General features: G+C 44.4%; 4 protein-coding genes across 6 annotated transcripts; 2 read left to right on the top strand and 2 right to left on the bottom strand.

Annotated features, from left to right (window-relative positions):
• Nucleotides 1–4,859: 4,859 nt before the first annotated feature.
• On the top strand, nt 4,860–8,126 carry LOC131887616 (uncharacterized). Its single transcript, XM_059236247.1, has one exon. It carries the CDS (start codon nt 4,860–4,862, stop codon nt 8,124–8,126), a length of 3,267 nt encoding a protein of 1,088 aa, XP_059092230.1.
• A 182-nt stretch (nt 8,127–8,308) lies between these two features.
• LOC131887903 (putative helicase MOV-10) lies at nt 8,309–12,595 on the top strand. Of its 3 annotated transcripts, none has more exons than XM_059236635.1 (4): nt 8,309–8,357; nt 10,067–10,911; nt 10,999–12,178; nt 12,251–12,595. In XM_059236635.1, exons 2-4 carry the CDS (start codon nt 10,069–10,071, stop codon nt 12,328–12,330), a joined length of 2,103 nt encoding a protein of 700 aa, XP_059092618.1. In that variant the 5' UTR covers nt 8,309–8,357; nt 10,067–10,068; the 3' UTR covers nt 12,331–12,595. The 3 variants fall into 3 exon arrangements, with proteins under 3 accessions (XP_059092618.1, XP_059092616.1, XP_059092617.1); XM_059236633.1 differs by lacking the exon at nt 8,309–8,357 and adding an exon at nt 9,790–9,905; XM_059236634.1 differs by lacking the exon at nt 8,309–8,357 and adding an exon at nt 9,800–9,824.
• On the bottom strand, nt 12,584–15,072 carry LOC131887905 (SET and MYND domain-containing protein 4-like). The gene has a single exon (XM_059236637.1). It carries the CDS (start codon nt 14,681–14,683, stop codon nt 12,848–12,850), a length of 1,836 nt encoding a protein of 611 aa, XP_059092620.1. The 5' UTR covers nt 14,684–15,072; the 3' UTR covers nt 12,584–12,847.
• Nucleotides 15,073–15,167: 95 nt separating this feature from the next.
• Nucleotides 15,168–17,534, bottom strand: LOC131887904 (acylamino-acid-releasing enzyme-like). Its single transcript, XM_059236636.1, has one exon. It carries the CDS (start codon nt 17,376–17,378, stop codon nt 15,240–15,242), a length of 2,139 nt encoding a protein of 712 aa, XP_059092619.1. The 5' UTR covers nt 17,379–17,534; the 3' UTR covers nt 15,168–15,239.
• Between the last annotated feature and the right edge of the window lie 926 nt (nt 17,535–18,460).

Genomic DNA, 18,460 nt, shown 5'->3' with positions numbered 1-18,460 from the left:
AAAAAAAGGTCGGACCTCCAGAGCAACCGGAAGAGAATGATTACTGACGAGCAAGGTTAAAGTGGGATTTTGATCCATTTTGATCCGCCAGTCTCAGTTTGAGAGTTTCCCTCAAGATGTGGATCAATATCGAAGAGGAGATGACTTGAAGAAACGTCCCGTTTGGCGAACCTTCACTCCGTTCTTGATGATCAAGGCTGTCTACGGGCGGGAGGACGATTGATAAGGCCAGAACTGCCTATGAACATCGCCATCCTTTGGTGTTTAGATCCAAACACCCATTGACAGATTGATCTTGGATGATTCCATGTCAACAACAATCATCCAGGGACAAACCACGGGTTGTCAATTGTTCGTCACACAATATCATGTGCTGAGAGAGTCGTGAAGCCGTAAAACGATGCCAGAGAAGAATATGAATTTGTGTGAAAAGAGCCGCCAAACCGTTAGAGCAGTTGATGGCGAATTTACCAATCGAACGAATGGATTGTCCATCGCCACCTTCTCAACACTTCAGTGGACTATTTTGGGCCTTATTCTTATCTTGGTCGGAGAAACAAGACGGAGAAGCGATGGGTGCACTGTTCACTTGTCGAACGACGCGTGCAGTTCATTTTGGAGTTGGCCCGTGGTCTTAGTGGGGAAGATTTTCTGGTGGCCTTCAGAATGTTCGAGACTTTGAGAGGCCGTCCAAGAACGTTATACTCTGACATGGGACCAATTTCATTGCGCCACGAAGGTCATCTGTCAGGAAGAAACCGGGATCACATGGTCACTCCAAACCACCAGGAAGCGCCCATTGGGGGGAGCCCATGAGGCCTTAGTGCGATCTGTTAAAACGGCCATGAAGCGATTTTGGACAAGGAGAACAAGAGTCATCGACAATTGAGGGAGGATGAAGATGCGACTCCTCTTTGCGGAGGTCTCAAACCTCCTCAATTCGCGCCATTGGTGTATGAATCGGGAGATATCTAACGAACATGTGCCTTAACTCCCAACCATTTTTTGTTGCTCCGTCCAAACTCAAACAATCCGGCCAGAGATTACGCGGTGATGACTCCGAGACGTCACTATCATTATTTGGAACGTCTTATCGATGAGGTCTGGGACCGATGGAACAAGGAGTTCCTACCCACCCTCCTTGCCCGAGGGAAAATGGCGATCAAGAAATCGAAACTTGAAAATCGGGGACGTTGTGCTAGTGGTGGATCCCATGTCAAACCGGGCTTAGATGGAAAGTCGGAACAATTCTGAAGTGTTCCCGTCATCAGATGGAAATGTCCGAGCTGCCAAAGTTAAGTTACCAGAAGGGAAATGGTCCGCCCGATCACGAAGTTGTGTCTACTCAGACAGTCTGAATGTGGGGACGAGAAAGAGGGGAGGATGTTGAGACGGAAATCTCTTCATGATTGATTGTTTCTCGCCCCTTATGATATGGTCACCTTTGTTTGATATAATCAGGCCAGTTCTATGTCAGTTGGACCACCTGAAAAAAAAAAGCTGGAAAAAACGAGTTAAGTAAGAGCAAAGAGAGAAATAAAGACGCCATTATGGTTATGAAGGAGAAGAATAAGGTGTGCAAAATTTGTTCAACCAAAGACCAAAAAGGAGGAAATACAGTCACGAATTATCACGAGGGCCCTGATATCCGTCAGAGCGAGCCCGACGCGGTCTCAGTGAAACGGTACGGATTGCCCGGGAGAGACGTCGATGCCACGCGCTCGTTTCTGATGAGATCGAGTTGGTAGACATTTTTTTCGGAATTCAAGGCCCGGAAAGTCGGCACCAGAAACATAAGGCAAAATAAAGGACCTTTTTGAAAGCGAAATATCTTCATCATGATAGTGCCATCGGTGGTTTTTTTAAAATTTCATTCCTCAGTTTTCCATATGTTCATTATACTTATGATCTTGTTTACTGTGCAAACATAAACATTGAATGAATTGCAAGTTATCTTGATTTGAAATCTAAAAAAAAGGCTAACACAAATAAAAAAAAAATGATTGAAATGGTCAGTCAAAAGGACGAAGTACCAATTCTTAAGCAAATGTAAGTATGGATAAATTTCATTATAATATTCAAATAAGTATAGACATTTTGGTTAGTTTTGTTGTTTTCCCCCAAACATTTGAGGTAAACAAAATTTACCAGATTCAAAAATAGCAAAAAAAATCAAAATAGGAGACATGGCAACAATTGAGCTCTATGGATAAAGAAACGTATTGCGCTCTTGCTAATGTCCGCTTTGAAGTACGATGAACGAAAAAAAAAAACAATTTATCTTATATTCATGACCTAATCTCACCAAGAAGAACATTTCTTGGCAAAAAGAACAATTACAATTGTGTGTAAGAAAACCTTGTTCAAATCCTGAAATAGATTAAATAAAACTTGTCACTTTTTGTATCCTCTACTAAGTCTCAGGGTTCAAAATTAGAATAATATCATAAACACAACTGCATCAATATTTACTGAGAAGTTTCTTCTAGATTTTGTGTTTTTAGATTTTGCTTTTTTTCTAAAAGTATAATTTTCAAAGTATGCCTGAACATACCCTGTCAAAAGAGTGTCAAAATATATTGAATTAAGAAACTGAAATCTTTATGACCACCATGAAATAATATGCTTTTCTTAAAAAAGTAGCATTGTTCTAAGCATTTCGAATTCCAATTCGCATTTTTTCTATTCGCATCGATTTTGCCACGACTAGCATCACTGCGCTGAAGAAAACCTGGCCAGCCTGCCCACCACTACCCAACCTTCGACCATAGAACAAGAAACATAAAAAGTGTAAAAAGTTTGTTGTTGTGGTTTCTTTACTGCAGCTGAATCGGTGACTGGAGAGTGCACCCCCAGCCAATTGAAAGCAGCGCCTCTACAATTAGAAACCATACCCTTTCAGCCCATTACTAGCTGTAACCTATTCGCTCTGAAAACGAGTCGCCCGACTAGCCAAAATCTTCCCTCCCCGTTCTCTACTGCCATCAATCCTCCTACACTCATTCTCTTGGCCTCTCATCTTTGATGAATGCGAGTGAGTCGCGATTTCCTGGACAAGCACAGCTTCTGTTTTTCTGAGCTTTCTAAGCTGAATTCCATCACGCTAATGGAACTAGGATAGCTGTGATTCTGTTCAGTTCATCTCAGTGGTCATTTATGCCTGGCTCTAATTTCGATCTTGCTCGCGTTGGATTGAAATCAGCTACTTCACGTGAATTAATTATACAATCCGAAAAAAGATCTCTCTCTTGGTAATACTTTACAACAGGTAACTCAGGGACAGCTGCTTCGTTATCGACAGTGAGAAGTGACCAGTTTGCACTTAGCATGTGTTATGTTATGGCGTGCAGTGAACGGCGCGAATAAAGTGAACACGATGGAGCTCAAATGCAAACTGATTTATTAAGCGTTGAAAGCACATCAACTATGATGAGTCATGTACAGCGTTACAAATGAAAGCTACAGATTATTACGTATAAGATTTGTTACACTACAGCATGAAGTTGGGATCCAAGGCAAAGAACCCTCCCAATCAAGCTGCCACAGGCTTGCGCCGCACCCTAGGCGCCCCCAGGCTCATGCAACCGAAAGGTCAGGTTACGTTAGGTTAAGTTAGTTTTTTGAAGTTTGTTTAAGTTAGATTGGATTAAATGTTCCTTTCTTTCTGTAATCAACTCGTTATGGGCGCACTTTTGGTGCCTTTTTCACTTTTCCTCATGGTCACAGTTGCTCACCGTCCCTGAGTTACCTCTTGTAAAGTATTACCGGAGATGGACTCCTCAATGTTTTGATGGATCAGTTGGAACGCAAAATGGACCGAGAACATTTTTTCCATTGGGATAATTTCGCCAGGGGTCTCGAACCGTCTGAGAGGATTAGAAGTTTTGGAGAATGGTCCATGGACAGAGCCAGAAGAGATCGGTATTTCAAGCCTGAAGCTTATGGAAGAGTCCGAGGTCGAATCAGAGCCCAGATTAATGGAGTGCAAGCCCTCACAGAATCGGAATTATGTCAAATTTGCCGTGGCCGACATAAGGAGAAAGCTTGTGCGCTGTTCAAGCAAGCATCCGTCGCCAAGAGAAGAGAATGGGTACAGAGGTTTCGTTTATGTTTGTTATCTCTGCCTCGAAAAGGGACACCGAATTGCGGAGTGTTCACACAAGGAAGATTGGAGATGTCGCAAAGATGATTGCCAAGGAAGACACCATTCGTGGTTGCATCAAGCAAGACCAAGAGATGATAACACTGCGCTACCGACTAATGGGGGAGAAATTCAATTGAACTCCATACAACGAGCTGGATGTCTCGGAGTCCTCCCTGTTCGATGCATCTACCGCGGGAAAGAGGTTGTGGCCAATGCATTGGTAGACAAAGGCTCGGACACCTCACTTGTCAGCGAGTCACTGGTGACTAAATTGGGGATACAAAAACCTACCAAAAGAAGGGTCAAGCTAAATCTCGTTTCCAAACAAGTGGATCAACTTCTGGGGTCAGTCGGGTTCGAGATCGTCGCATTGGGTGGGGGAAAGGAATCTCATCTTGAAGCCATGGTCCTTCCTCGGGTTTGCCCTACATTGAGACCGTTTTCTTGGAAAAACGTTCGAGGAAGTATAGCTCATCTTGAGGACCTCCCATTGAACGAGTGTGGAGAGAACGTCGACATTCTGATTGGCTTAGACCATTCAGACCTTTTGGTCCCTATGGAAGTAAGGAAGGGAGCGGAAGATGAACCTTACGCTATCAAATGCAAATTGGGATGGGTGGTCCGGGGGCGGATCCCGGTCAGCATAGTCGGTCAGGGTGTGAATTTGGATCGATCAATCAATTTTCTTCATGAAGCGGACATCTCACTTGAGAGGATGGTAAAGGCTTTCTTCTCGTCCGAGAGTTTCGGAGCCGAAGGTCACTTGGAACAATGTCGGGTTTGGTCCATAGAGGACACCTACGCCATGAAGATGATCGAGGATGGGACCAAGAAGCGATTGAATTCTCCGGGTTACGAGGTAGAATTACCTTGGAAGGATGAATTGAGACCAAGGAATGATCCCGTTATGGCAAGAAAGCGGTTTCTTGCCTTGAAGAAGAAGATGGCCCTTAATCAAGATTTTGCTGAGGATTATTCCAAGGCCATTGGGAAATACATCGAGAAGGGATTTGCCATCAAGATTACCGAACAAGACGAAATTGATCATCCTTGTCAAAGGTGGATCCCACATCATGGCGTCTACAAGGACCCGAGTATGAGAAAGTTAAGGGTAGTCTTTGATTCGGCGGCCAAGTATTTCGGCAAGTCCCTCAATGATTGTCTCTTCACCGGGCCCCCTCTTCAAAATGATTTAGCACGACTCCTCACCGGCTTCAGAGAGTACGAAGTAGCCTGCACTTCTGACATTGAGGCCATGTACAGTCAAGTGAGTCTGAGGAAGGAAGACGCTCGCTTCCATCGATTTCTGTGGAGCGAGGGGGATGAAGAACCCGAATTATTCGAGATGACCGGGGTGGTGTTCGGCGATGCTCCCTCACCATGCCAAGCCATCCATGTGCTCTGGAGAACAGCGGAAGAGTTTGGAAGTCCAGAAGTTCTCGACCTAGTGAAGAGTCGGTTCTATATGGATGACTATCTGAACAGTCATCGCACCATGGAGGAAGCAATCAAGACCAATATGTTGGTCAGTCGGACTTTGAAAAACGGGAGTTTCCACCTTACAAAATGGGCTTCAAACGCCCGTGCGGTCCAGATAGCAATGTGTGACGAAGACATTGAACACGTGGAACTTGCCGGAAATGATGGAAAAATTCTAGGGATGAAATGGGACCTGTTCAGTGATACCCTCTCATTCACCTTAAAGAGCTTAAAAGGAGAGCCCCAATTCACAAGAAGGGGCCTTCTCGGTAAAGTCGCGGGAATATTCGATCCGTTGGGATTGGGAGCGCCGTTCACGGTAAAAGGAAAGATAAGAATCCAACACCTTTCAAGATTGAAGCTGGACTGGGACGATCCGGTGAGTTCTGGGGAGGAATCCTGGTGGAAAAAGTGGTTAGCTTCAGCAACGGAGTTGTCAAAAGTCCGATTTGGCAGATGCTTGGTTCCAAACCATGTTACCAATACGCAAATGCACACGTTCTGTGACGCCAGTGAGGAAGCCTTTTCAGCTATCACGTATCTTCGCCATATGCAAGCTGATGGTGGGGTCATGGTCACTCTGGTGATGGCAAGGACTCGGCTGGCTCCCACGAAACCCATCTCGGTAGCCAAGTTGGAACTCAATGCTGCATTGTTGGGAGCCCGCCTGGCCTCAACAATTGGGGAAATGCTTCGAGACAAGGTCGAGAGAAGAATTTTCTGGACGGACTCAATGGCGGTACGCGGGTGGCTACAAGGAACCGCATCGTTCTTCAAACCCTTTGTATCCAACAGGGTGGGAGAAATTCAGACGTTGACTAACCCTGCCGAATGGAGGCATGTGCCAGGAAAGAAGAATCCTGCAGATCTCGCGACAAGGTCGGAGATTGGTCCTGATGTCGTGCCAAACTTATGGATCCATGGACCCGAGTTCTTGTCCCAACCTGAAGGAGCATGGCCCAAGGAAATTCGCGTGGAGAAGAATTTGGAAGAAGTTCGGACCAAATTTCAAATTTACAACGTGATTGTTGGTCAAGACATCAATCCATGGTGGAATGGAATGAGATCAACCAGGGAAGCCATAGAAAAAAAAAGGTCGGACCTCCAGGAGCAACCGGAAGAGAATGATACTGACGAGCAAGGTGAAAGTGGGATTTTGATCCATTTGATCCGCCAGTCTCAGTTTGAGAGTTTCCCTCAAGATGTGGATCAAATTCGAAGAGGAGATGACTTGAAGAAAACGTCCCGTTTGGCGAACCTCACTCCGTTCTTGGATGATCAAGGCTGTCTACGGGCGGGAGGACGATTGGATAAGGCCAGAACTGCCTATGAACATCGCCATCCTTTGGTGTTAGATCCAAAACACCCATTGACAGATTGGATCTTGGATGATATCCATGTCAACAACAATCATCCAGGGACAAACCACGGGTTGTCAATTGTTCGTCAACAATATCATGTGCTGAGAGGTCGTGAAGCCGTAAAACGATGCCAGAGAAGATGTGAATTTTGTGTGAAAAGAGCCGCCAAACCGTTAGAGCAGTTGATGGCGAATTTACCAATCGAACGAATGGATTGTCCATCGCCACCTTTCTTCAACACTTCAGTGGACTATTTTGGGCCTTATTCTATCTTGGTCGGGAGAAACAAGACGGAGAAGCGATGGGGTGCACTGTTCACTTGTCGAACGACGCGTGCAATTCATTTGGAGTTGGCCCGTGGTCTTAGTGGGGAAGATTTTCTGGTGGCCTTCAGAATGTTCGAGACTTTGAGAGGCCGTCCAAGAACGTTATACTCTGACAATGGGACCAATTTCATTGCCGCACGAAAGATCATCTGTCAGGAAGAAACCGGGATCACATGGTCACTCCAACCACCAGGAGCGCCCCATTGGGGGGGAGCCCATGAGGCCTTAGTGCGATCTGTAAAAACGGCCATGAAAGCGATTTTGGACAAGGAGAACAAGAGTCATCGACAATTGAGGGAGGATGAGATGCGACTCCTCTTTGCGGAGGTCTCAAACCTCCTCAATTCGCGGCCATTGGTGTATGAATCGGGAGATCCTAACGAACCATGTGCCTTAACTCCCAACCATTTTTTGTTGCTCCGTCCAAACTCAACAATCCCGGCCAGAGATTACGCGGTGATGACTCCGAGACGTCACTATCATTATTTGGAACGTCTTATCGATGAGGTCTGGGACCGATGGAACAAGGAGTTCCTACCCACCCTCCTTGCCCGAGGAAAATGGCGATCAAGAAATCGAAACTTGAAAATCGGGGACGTTGTGCTAGTGGTGGATCCCATGTCAAACCGGGCTAGATGGAAAGTCGGAACAATTCGTGAAGTGTTCCCGTCATCAGATGGAAATGTCCGAGCTGCCAAAGTTAAGTTACCAGAAGGGGAAATGGTCCGCCCGATCACGAAGTTGTGTCTACTCAGACAGTCTGAATGTGGGGACGAGAAAGAGGGGGAGGATGTTGAGACGGAAATCTCTTCATGATTGATTGTTTCTCGCCCCTTATGATATGGTCACCTTTGNTGTTGAGACGGAAATCTCTTCATGATTGATTGTTTCTCGCCCCTTATGATATGGTCACCTTTGTTTGATATAATCAGGCCAGTTCTATGTCCAGTTGGACACCCTGAAAAGAAAAAGCTGGAAAAAACGAGTTAAGTAAGAGCAAAGAGAGAAATAAAGACGCCATTATGGTTATGAAGGAAGAAGAATAAGGTGTGCAAAATTTGTTCAACCCAAGAGACCAAAAGGGAGGGAAATACAGTCCACGAATTATCACGAGGGCCCTGATATCCGTCAGAGCGAGCCCGACGCGGTCTCCAGTGAAACGGGTACGGATTGCCCGGGAGAGACGTCGATGCCACGCGCTCGTTTCTGATGAGATCGAGTTGGTAGACATTTTTTTCGGAATTCAAGGCCCGGAAAGTCGCACCAGAAACATAAGGCAAAATAAAGGACCTTTTTGGAAAGCGAAATATCTTCATCATGATAGTGCCCATCGGTGGTTTTTTTAAAATTTCATTCCTCAGTTTTCCATATGTTCATTATACTTATGATCTTGTTTACTGTGCATAACATAAACATTGAATGAATTGCAAGTTCATCTGATTTGAAATCTAAAAAAAGGCTAACACAAATAAAAAAAAATGATTGAAATGGTCAGTCAAAAGGACGAAGTACCAATTCTTAAGCAAATGTAAGTATGGATAAATTTCATTATAATATTCAAATAAGTATAGACATTTTGGTTAGTTTTGTTGTTTTCCCCCCAAACATTTGAGGTAAACCAAATTACCAGATTCAAAAATAGCAAGAAAAAATCAAAATAGGAGACATGGGCAACAATTGAGCTCTATGGATAAAGAAACGTATTGCTGCTCTTGCTAATGTCCGCTTTGAAGTACGATGAACGAAAAAAAAAAACAATTTATCTTATATTCATGACCTAATCTCACCCAAGAAGAACATTTCTTGGCAAAAAGAACAATTACAATTGTGTGTAAGAAAACCTTGTTCAAATCCTGAAAATAGATTAAATAAAACTTGTCACTTTTTGTATCCTCTACTAAGTCTCAGGGTTCAAAATTAGAATAATATCATAAACACAACTGCATCAATATTTACTGAGAAGTTTCTCTCTAGATTTTTGTGTTTTAGATTTTGCTTTTTTTTCTAAAAGTATAATTTTCAAAGTATTGCCTGAACATACCCTGTCAAAGAGTGTCAAATATAATTGAATTAAGAAACTGAAATCCTTTATGACCACCATGAATAATATGCTTTTCTTAAAAAAGTAGCATTGTTCTAGCATTTCGAATTCCAATTCGAATTTTTTCTATCGCATCGATTTTGCACGAGCTAGCATCACTGGCTGAAGAAAACCTGGCCAGCCTGCCCACCACCTACCCAACCTTCGACCATAGAACAAGAAACATAAAAAGTGTAAAAAGTTTGTGTTGTGGTTTCTTTACTGCAGCTGAATCGGTGACTGGAAGAGTGCACCCCCAGCCAATTGAAAGCAGCGCCTCTACAATTAGAAACCATACCCTTTCAGCCATTACTAGCTGTAACCTATTCGCTCTGAAAACGAGTCCGCCCGACTAGCCAAAATCTCCCTCCCCGTCTTCTGCCATCAATCCTCCTACACTCATTCTCTTGGCCTCTCATCTTTGATGAATGCGAGTGAGTCGCGATTTCCTGGACAAGCACAGCTTCTGTTTTCTGAGCTTTCTAAGCTGAATTCCATCACGCTAATGGAACTAGGTAGCTGTGATTCTGTTCAGTTCATCTCAGCTGGTCATTTATGCCTGGCTCTAATTTCGATCTTGCTCGCGTTGGATTGAAATTCAGCTACTTCACGTGAATAATTATACAATCCGATAAAAAGCATTTATCTTCTTTTTATATTTCTTATCTAACTCAAGTTATGGACCTTTTACCATCTCCTGACGAGGACTATTACTCCATGAGTTCGTGCTCCACGACTGCATCCTCATCCAAGATGGAAAATGCAGGATCCCAACTTAAAACTTCTCTGAGATTGATCACAGGCAGTTCTTTGACCAAGCGTGAAAAAGTCCAATTGCCCATTTTAACCATAGACGATCAGCCCAAAACTTACCCTTCGTATCTTGTCCAGTTCTTCGAAGCCAAGTTAAAATTCGGGCCCTTGACCACCGACACTCAACGCGACCATTTGAAAGAGCTCAAAGCGTTTTTGAAGGAGGGACTGAATGCCACAAACCATAAGCGATTTCTTCATTTGGTTCTTTTTGCCGAGGAATATGCTGTGGAGAGCGACTTGAACAAATGCAGCCAATTCAATGTGCCGATTGTATGGGCGACCCCTCCCAATCGTAACCAAGTGGTCCCTAGCATGTATTTGGAAGGGGTGGAAGATAACATGCCGAGAGTGAGGCCTTTCGACAAGATTGATGTCAGATTTGATAGCACATCCGTGGTCAGACTAACTGTATCATCAGTAGAAGGCAACCGCTTGTTCTTCAAGAAACCAAAGCTTAACGCGTCCATGAAAAAGTATCGCTTGTGCCAGAAGGTCCAATTCGTATTGAACCGGCTCAATTTTGAAAATGGCCATACTTGTCTGAATAGGTTAACTCTTTTGGACCAGTTGAGAATCTTTCCACATCCTGGAAAGGGTGTTGCCCCTGGTGTGATTAGCAACAATGGAGGCCAGGTGACGATCAAGCTGACCAAAGCTGATCTCTTTAATGCAAATATCGGCGACAATGCGGAGCAACTTCGAGCGGTAAGGCCTTAATACTATTGGTGTATTACACATTCACAAAACATCTGGCTAGGGACTTTTTTTTTTTAATCAATTTTATCCGTTTAGGTGTCGGGAATTTTAAATGGGACGAGTGGGATTCATCCTTATATCTTGTTCGGACCGCCAGGCACCGGAAAAACCGTGACCGTTGTGGAAGCCATTTCTCAAGTCTTTCGACGGTTTGGGAAAGCCAAAATATTGGTGTGTGCTCCCAGCAATGCTGCAGCAAATCTCCTGGCTATTCGACTACTAGAGAACATCCCTCAAAACTCGATAATGAGAGGCATGTCAATCTCGAGATTGGAAGACAAGCTTCCTAAGATCCTCAAACGAATCACGGAGTATGGAGTGCAATGGCGGCTCGACGTGCCTGACAAAGACATTATTGTAACCACCCTGTCGTCAGCTAGTCTCATCACGAACACCAATTTCACTCATGTCTTTATTGACGAGGCGGGCCAAGCCACTGAATCCGAATATCTGTTTGCCACGGTCGACAAACTGACATTCAAAAGTCGCGTGGTGCTCTCTGGCGACCCTTACCAACTTGGACCGGTGGTGAAATCCGGAATAGCTCAAGCATTTGGATTTGAAATGTCTTTGATGGAGCGGTTGATCAAAACCAATCCCAGATATCAGAAATGCCTCATCACCAAGACGTACGACGGCCATATGATCACCAAGCTATTGAAGAACTACCGATCTCATGCTCAGCTCCTGAGCGTCTCTTCGTCTCTTTTCTACGACGGTGAATTGCTGGCTTGTTCACCCATCAACGCTCGGCCCAATCTCCGTTTTCCCATCACGTTTTGTGGAGTCAGGAACGTACACTCTCGCGGTGAAAAGTCGTGCTCCCTCTTCAACCGAGCCGAGCTCGAGGTTGCACTGAGGTACGTCTCTCTCCTCAGAGGCTCTTTTTCTGAGGCAGAAATTGGCATTATCAGCCCATATCGAGCACAAGTTCGGCTCCTTCAAGAACGCTTGGGCTCTACTAAGATCATGATTGGGTCCACAGAGGAGTATCAGGGTCAGGAAAGACCTGTGATCATCGTCTCGACCGTTCGATCGAATCTCGGCCTTGATTCCGACGAAACCAATCGGGCTAGTTTGGGGTTCCTTAACAATGCAAAACGATTCAATGTGGCTGTGACTCGAGCCAAGGAACGGTTGATTCTCATTGGAGATCCAGCCTTACTCTCCACGGACCCGAACTGGAAAACGATGCTAAATTATGTCATTGTCAATGGTGAGTAGATATCATGGATCTGTTTTTAGGTGCATGAGATTACGGGCAGTTCATGTTTTTGTTTTATTTTAGGTGGATACACAGGATATCGCTACAGCAGAGCAAGAAAGTTGTTGGCGAAGACCAAGGCCAAAAATCACCACCGGCCTTAAGGCAATCATTGCTCATTGGTGGGATCAACATTTATTTTTCTAGGTAAATTGAGACAATTGCATGTGGCAGTTGAGCCAAGACTAATTGATTAATGCATGAAATGCATGCTCAAGTAATATTTTACACACACAAAAAAACAATCTCTTCAAGTCTCATTAAAAGAGAGGAAATCAACGTTGTGAGTCAATATTTGTGTCGAAAACACAATATGATGCTTGAAAAACAAAATATTTTGCAATAAAAGCACATATGTTAATAATTTTACCTGACTTTTGTATTTGACGAATACGAGTACATACATTATATGACGAATCCTCTTTCTAAAGGACTAAATATTATGGGCTGGAAAGAAATGATCATCAACCCCAAAAATTAGGATGGAAAGAAATGATCAACATCCAAAATTAGGACTTCCATCTTGTTGGTAGATATCCTGAACATGGGTAATTTTTTTTTTCATATCTACAGTATCTGTCTTCAAAATCGGGCTGAATTTTCCGATATAATTGAAGAACTTCAGAAATGTCCATATTTCTTCCACAAACAGAACTGGAGACTATTGCGCACAGAAATATAGATTCGATTGGGCTCTCTAACCGCCTTTTCCAAAATGTGAACATCTTTAACATGAAGCTGGAAGGCAGTGTCAAAATCTTGCCTCTTCAGGGCGTGAAATATTCCGGATTCCACTTGTTTCAAATCCTCCATTACGTTGGGTTCTATCCCATTTGTGTCCAATTCCTCGTAGGTGGGCCAATGGCCCTCACATGCTTCACAAGAGCACTCGAAGAAGAACATGCTCTTCAACCAATTCCTCCTTTCCTGCCTTCCAATTTCACTGTAATGCATACTGTAAATGTCCGAGATCTCTTGTCCTGTTGGAATAGTTCTGGTGGCCACTAGCACGGATTTCCGCCCGAAATTAATCCGGCATGTGTTGGGATTACATGAATGGTTAATAAAGGATCCAATGTTGACATTGATCGCGTTCCCAACCTTGGCGAGTCCCACTTCGGAGCTTCGGCCTCCTTCGTCGCATAAACCGAGAATGGGATGAGTGTTCACATCCTGGACTTGTAGCAGATGGTGAATAGCCTCCACTAGCTCCCAATCCAACCTATCCGAGGTGCACACACCTGCTTTTTCAAGGAGTTTGTGCAAGTACAAAGCAACGATGATGTACTTGATATGAGCCTCAATGTGTCGTTCTCTTTCGTGGGTCATCATTTGAAACATGCGCTCTTGATCATTTTCGGGCTCGTTTAGATCTCTCCCCACTTTTCGATACAGCCTTTTGAACTCTTCCAAACCGATTTGAATGACTGCCTTCCAGGTAAGGAACACGCGGAACGAATCGCTCGTGTTTTCCAATCTGATTTGGTTCAGATTCACTTTACATTCAAAGCCGTGCACGAGTTGGGATTGGGATCGGCATTCTAGACTACAAAAAGCCGTTGTACTACAACGGGGACAAGGGTGCTGAAAGTTGGAACATTGTCGCAGACAATGGGCGCACAGGTCATCCATGAGTTTTTCGTCGTCCGGGTTCATCAAAGAAACGACAGGCTCATCAATCACGATTACCTCTCCGCAATTAATCTTGCGGTCAGCTATGGCAAAACGACCCTTATGTGAACTATTGACAATTGCGATAGCTTGGGACAAACAAGGGTTGTCAGGTTTCGGATCGGACAGTGAAAGACCTTCACGAGGGGATACTTTCCTTTTGCTATCGGTTTTCTTGGATAACTTGTCAATGCTCTCTTGAATCATGTTTTCGAATTGGCTTTTCTCACTTTGGCCGAAATTACAATCCGCGAGTTGAACCAGGGCTGTTCTCAAAGATCGAACGGCTTGGGAAAATATTTTGAGCTTGGACCAGCATTGGGCCAATTTGTGATGGATACGAAACACAGTCTCAGGTTCCAAAATGAAATTTTTGGCATCCAGAACGAGTAAGGCCTCTACTAGGTCCTCTTTGGCATTTTCGTAGTAACCATCTTGATATGAGATGATGGCTCTCTTCAGATATAATTCACACACGAGACTCTGGGTTCTGGGACAGAATCGTAAGGCTTCGTTGATGGCCCGAATGGAGCCGGTTTGACCGAGTTCCCACGCTTGCTTGGCCTTCGAGAAGTCTTTTCGAGCTTGAGGAATTGGAAGCACGAGATCGTTGGTGCGGAAATGTTTGGACACGTATTGGATTTGATCACGGATGGTTTTGGAACGAGGGAACTCGCCCAAGTCCGATACGAATTCCACAGCGGTGAAGATCAATTCCTGGATGGCCGAGTCTTGGTTCCCACCTGGTACAAAATGGAAGCGCCGTGAAAAGTTTGAATCCTCCATGCTTGGAACACAAGATCATGGGGTCCAACTGCCTGACCATAAAACACGGAGTAAAATGCGAACGTTGGCAGTTTTTCGAGCTCGACGAAATGCATGGATGGCCATATCCCGATATTCTCGTCGGTAATTTTCCATCTAAGGCTTAGTGGGAGAGTTGCAAACGTCTTCTCGATCCCAGCGCAAATGTTCCCAGGTTAGCTAAATAAACGGTGAAGGCTTTGAGCATTTCTCATGTCACCTTAGAGCGCTTCACTCCAGCCTCGACTTTTGCAGAGACGTGATCCATGAGCTAAAGGAGGAACGTCAAAAGTGTCCATGTACCTCACCATCAGAATGCAGAAACTACCTTTTGTCAATGCAAAACTCTGTTTCGAGTTGACATCGCTCTGACCGCAATTCTGCCTAGCTATCCACAATCTCCAAAGACAAGAGAAACCCTCCTCTCTAGAAAGAGTACAAATGAAGCTTGTGTGTTTGTAGAATGTTCGGCGGAAATAATTAAATACTTTAATCATATTTCAAGTTCGTAATCAATGAGCGTTCTTGCAAATTAGTGTTATCGCTTCATATCCAGATGCTGGTCGAAGAATAAGGTGGCATTGACCATGACGTTCGCATGAACGGACACTTTGCCCAAGGGATGATTGTCCTCGTACACGTTCATCTCCACGTTCTTGCCCAAGGCTTTCAGATTGCGGTAGTATTCATAACCTTGTGAGGGCGGGACACGGAGATCCTTGGATCCAATCATCAGATAAACCGGAGCCTGAACCTTCTCGACGTGGCTGATGGGCGACATTTCGTACATTTTCTTCAACATCTCGGGCGTAGGAGACTGGTACTTGAAAGGCAGTCCACATTCGTTGAAACACCAGTCGGGGATATCCGAGACTGTGGCCAACGTTGATACATTAATGACAGGATTTCGAGCAACCACGGCCTGAAAGCGATCCGGAAATTGGCCCGCTAAATGGGTCACCAAGAATCCACCGTGAGATCCGCCCAATAGAACGACACGATCCCGCCCAAGGTGGGAATATTTCGATAAGCAAGCATCCAAAGCCACCATACAATCATCCACGTCTTGTCTGCCAATCTTACCCAGGAGACTCTCCACGCTAGTCTGACCAGATCCCAGCGAACCACGATAATTCACGAACAGGATGTTGTACCCAAGTTGGTTGAAGAAGTAACTCGGTTGGACAAATATAGAGGATGCATCTGAGTGTGGTCCTCCATGGGGCCAAACAATCAGAGGCTCATTTGAACCTGATGCCCCGGATTTTGTGCCCACGTAGATGGCATTAAAAGGCACAGAATCAGTCCCAGATTGGAGCTCTATCAAATCCCAACCGGTGGAGGCAGGGAGTTTCGGAATGAGATCACGCTCATGAGAGAGCGGTTGGAAGCCAATCTGTCCATCTTGAGAAACAATCCCGGCGACTAAAGTGGGCGCAGAGGTGGGAGTGGATCGACACCCCAAAACATAATCATCTTGAACGTCCACAATTGTTGTTTGGGCGTGTTCTTTTAGGACTTGAATCTGTTGGGTCTCCAAATCCACCACCAACGGGGTGATGACACTCTGCTGTGACGCGCTCAGCACGAGAAACTTGTCCAAAGCGAAACATCGAGGTGGAAAACAATCTTGATAAACGCCTGAAAATCCAGTTTCGCTTGGTTGGACAGCAATCTCGGACACGAGAACTTGTGGAAGAGCCTCGGGATCGGACAAATTTCTCTTCATGACCCGCATGCAAGTCTGATGCGGTCCCGGAAAGATTCCATTAGCCGTGACCAGATCCCGTTCCAACCAAACTAAGAGATCGCGGCTTTTCAAAATGCGAGGCGACATGGCGCCAATATTAGCCTCACCACTGAGAACTTGATACCCGCCGGAGTTGAGGTCCAGCTTAAAAATCACTCTAGGCCGATTGGAGCAATACACTAATCCCAAACGAAATGGTTCCACCTTAACTGCCATACCGATCAAAGCATCCTTATAAAACTGCAATTGACCTGGACACCAATCCGAGGGTAGGCTCTCGTCCCACAATTTGACCTCTTCAGTTTTCAAGTCGACCAAGACAATCACCGGTCGGCCTTGACCTACCATTTGCTCGCCAAACTCGTCCTTGAAGCGAAACTCCTGCCCTTGTAATTGATACGCCTTGGACTCCGTAGACGGTACGTATTTAAAAAACGGTTTGCCCTCGGGTGCTTTCAATTCGGCTATGAACGCGACCCGCTCTCCGGTGGCATCCAACGTGATCCCACCAAGGGTGGCGTCCAAGTAGACATCGCCATGGAGATTGCGATCGCTCAAATTGAGACTCTGGACTAAGAGAGTTCGATCAAAGACCCGGAGAATCCAGACCTCCTTCTTCTCATCATTGGCGCATTTTTGGATGATGACCCGCCGTTGGCCGCACCTCGCTTCCAAACATGACCCAGACGCGAGAGGCCAGGGAGGGCTTAGACCAAAGGGCGTGTGAGCCGAGGCTGCGGGACCGGGGAGGGCGTGGATGGAAGTGAAGCAGACGTTGGAGCCCGTGGCCAAACAGGATTGTTGCCAAACAGCTTCCGCCGTTTGAGTTTGGGGTAGGATGGAGGCGGATTTGAGCGTGGGCACGCGCAGAGACGCTTGGAAAGCCTTTTTGACGGCTGGCAATGAGACAGACGACAATTTGGCCATGGCTACGGATTGATATTGAGTAATCGGACCTGCACTCCGTCCGTGCTGAACTAGCGATAATAGAAGTTGGGGGAACAGATGGATGTTCTAAAAGTTTTTTTACACGTTTTCTTTGGTTTTTGAGTGCAGAGGTTTCGTTCTCCTTGAAATTGAGATTGCGCTCATAAATGACTTCCGAAGAACAGGATTTAAGAAAAATTTAGGCAACACTCTATGCATGGGATCAATGATTGAAAGGCATAAAATTGGATGAATTGAATTGCAAGGTCGATGGGTTGGTGATTATGACACTTGAACTTACTATGTGTGTAGTAAAGCTTGGCAAAGAGTAGAATTTTGGTAATTCAAATCAGATAATTATTTTCCAATCTGACTGAATCTTAAACCATAATTTCGGCTCCATCTGAATTAAAATCCGAAACCGCGAGCCTTGCCCAATCCAAACTAATGCAAATCCACGATACTTTTGCTTTATTAAACTATAATCCAATTTTAGTTCCTCAATACAACCAAAATAAATTGTTATAAAACCAATGGACGCATTATTTTTTTGGTTAGTTTTTTCAGGGGCTTTTCTAACCACAACAAAATAATGCAATATTATAATGAAAGGTTGTTTTCCACTTAATTTGTTCAATGATCTTATTTTCTACATTATTAAGGCTTTTTTGTTCCATTCTCAATTATTTTCAAAGCCTTCCAGAAAAAAATGACCATTTGGTTTGCATAAAATGAAACTAGGTAAAGAAATTAAATGATGCCACCAAATGAAAGATTTGACAATAAATCTTTAATTCATGTAGTTTCTGACTTTGTTTATTTTGGATGCTGCATCTTCTAAATCATGCTGATGACATTTTTATTCCGGTTTCAACTTGATTCCTGCACCTTCACTAGGAGTTGCACAAGTAACAAATAACTTTTCTGTTGCTATTACTTCAATTTTTTGGAATAATGATGAAACAGTTTAACCAAACATTTTATCAAGTGTTTCAATTGTAATATTGTTGAACATATTCCAAATTAAGCATCATTATGAGAAAAACCACACCCTGATACCAAAGCTGGACACTACGTCCCAA

Source organism: Tigriopus californicus, chromosome 10 (genome assembly GCF_007210705.1).
Source record: "Tigriopus californicus strain San Diego chromosome 10, Tcal_SD_v2.1, whole genome shotgun sequence".
In the NCBI taxonomy this organism is placed as follows: domain Eukaryota; kingdom Metazoa; phylum Arthropoda; class Copepoda; order Harpacticoida; family Harpacticidae; genus Tigriopus; species Tigriopus californicus.
This window is presented reverse-complemented; position numbering and strand designations above follow the sequence as displayed.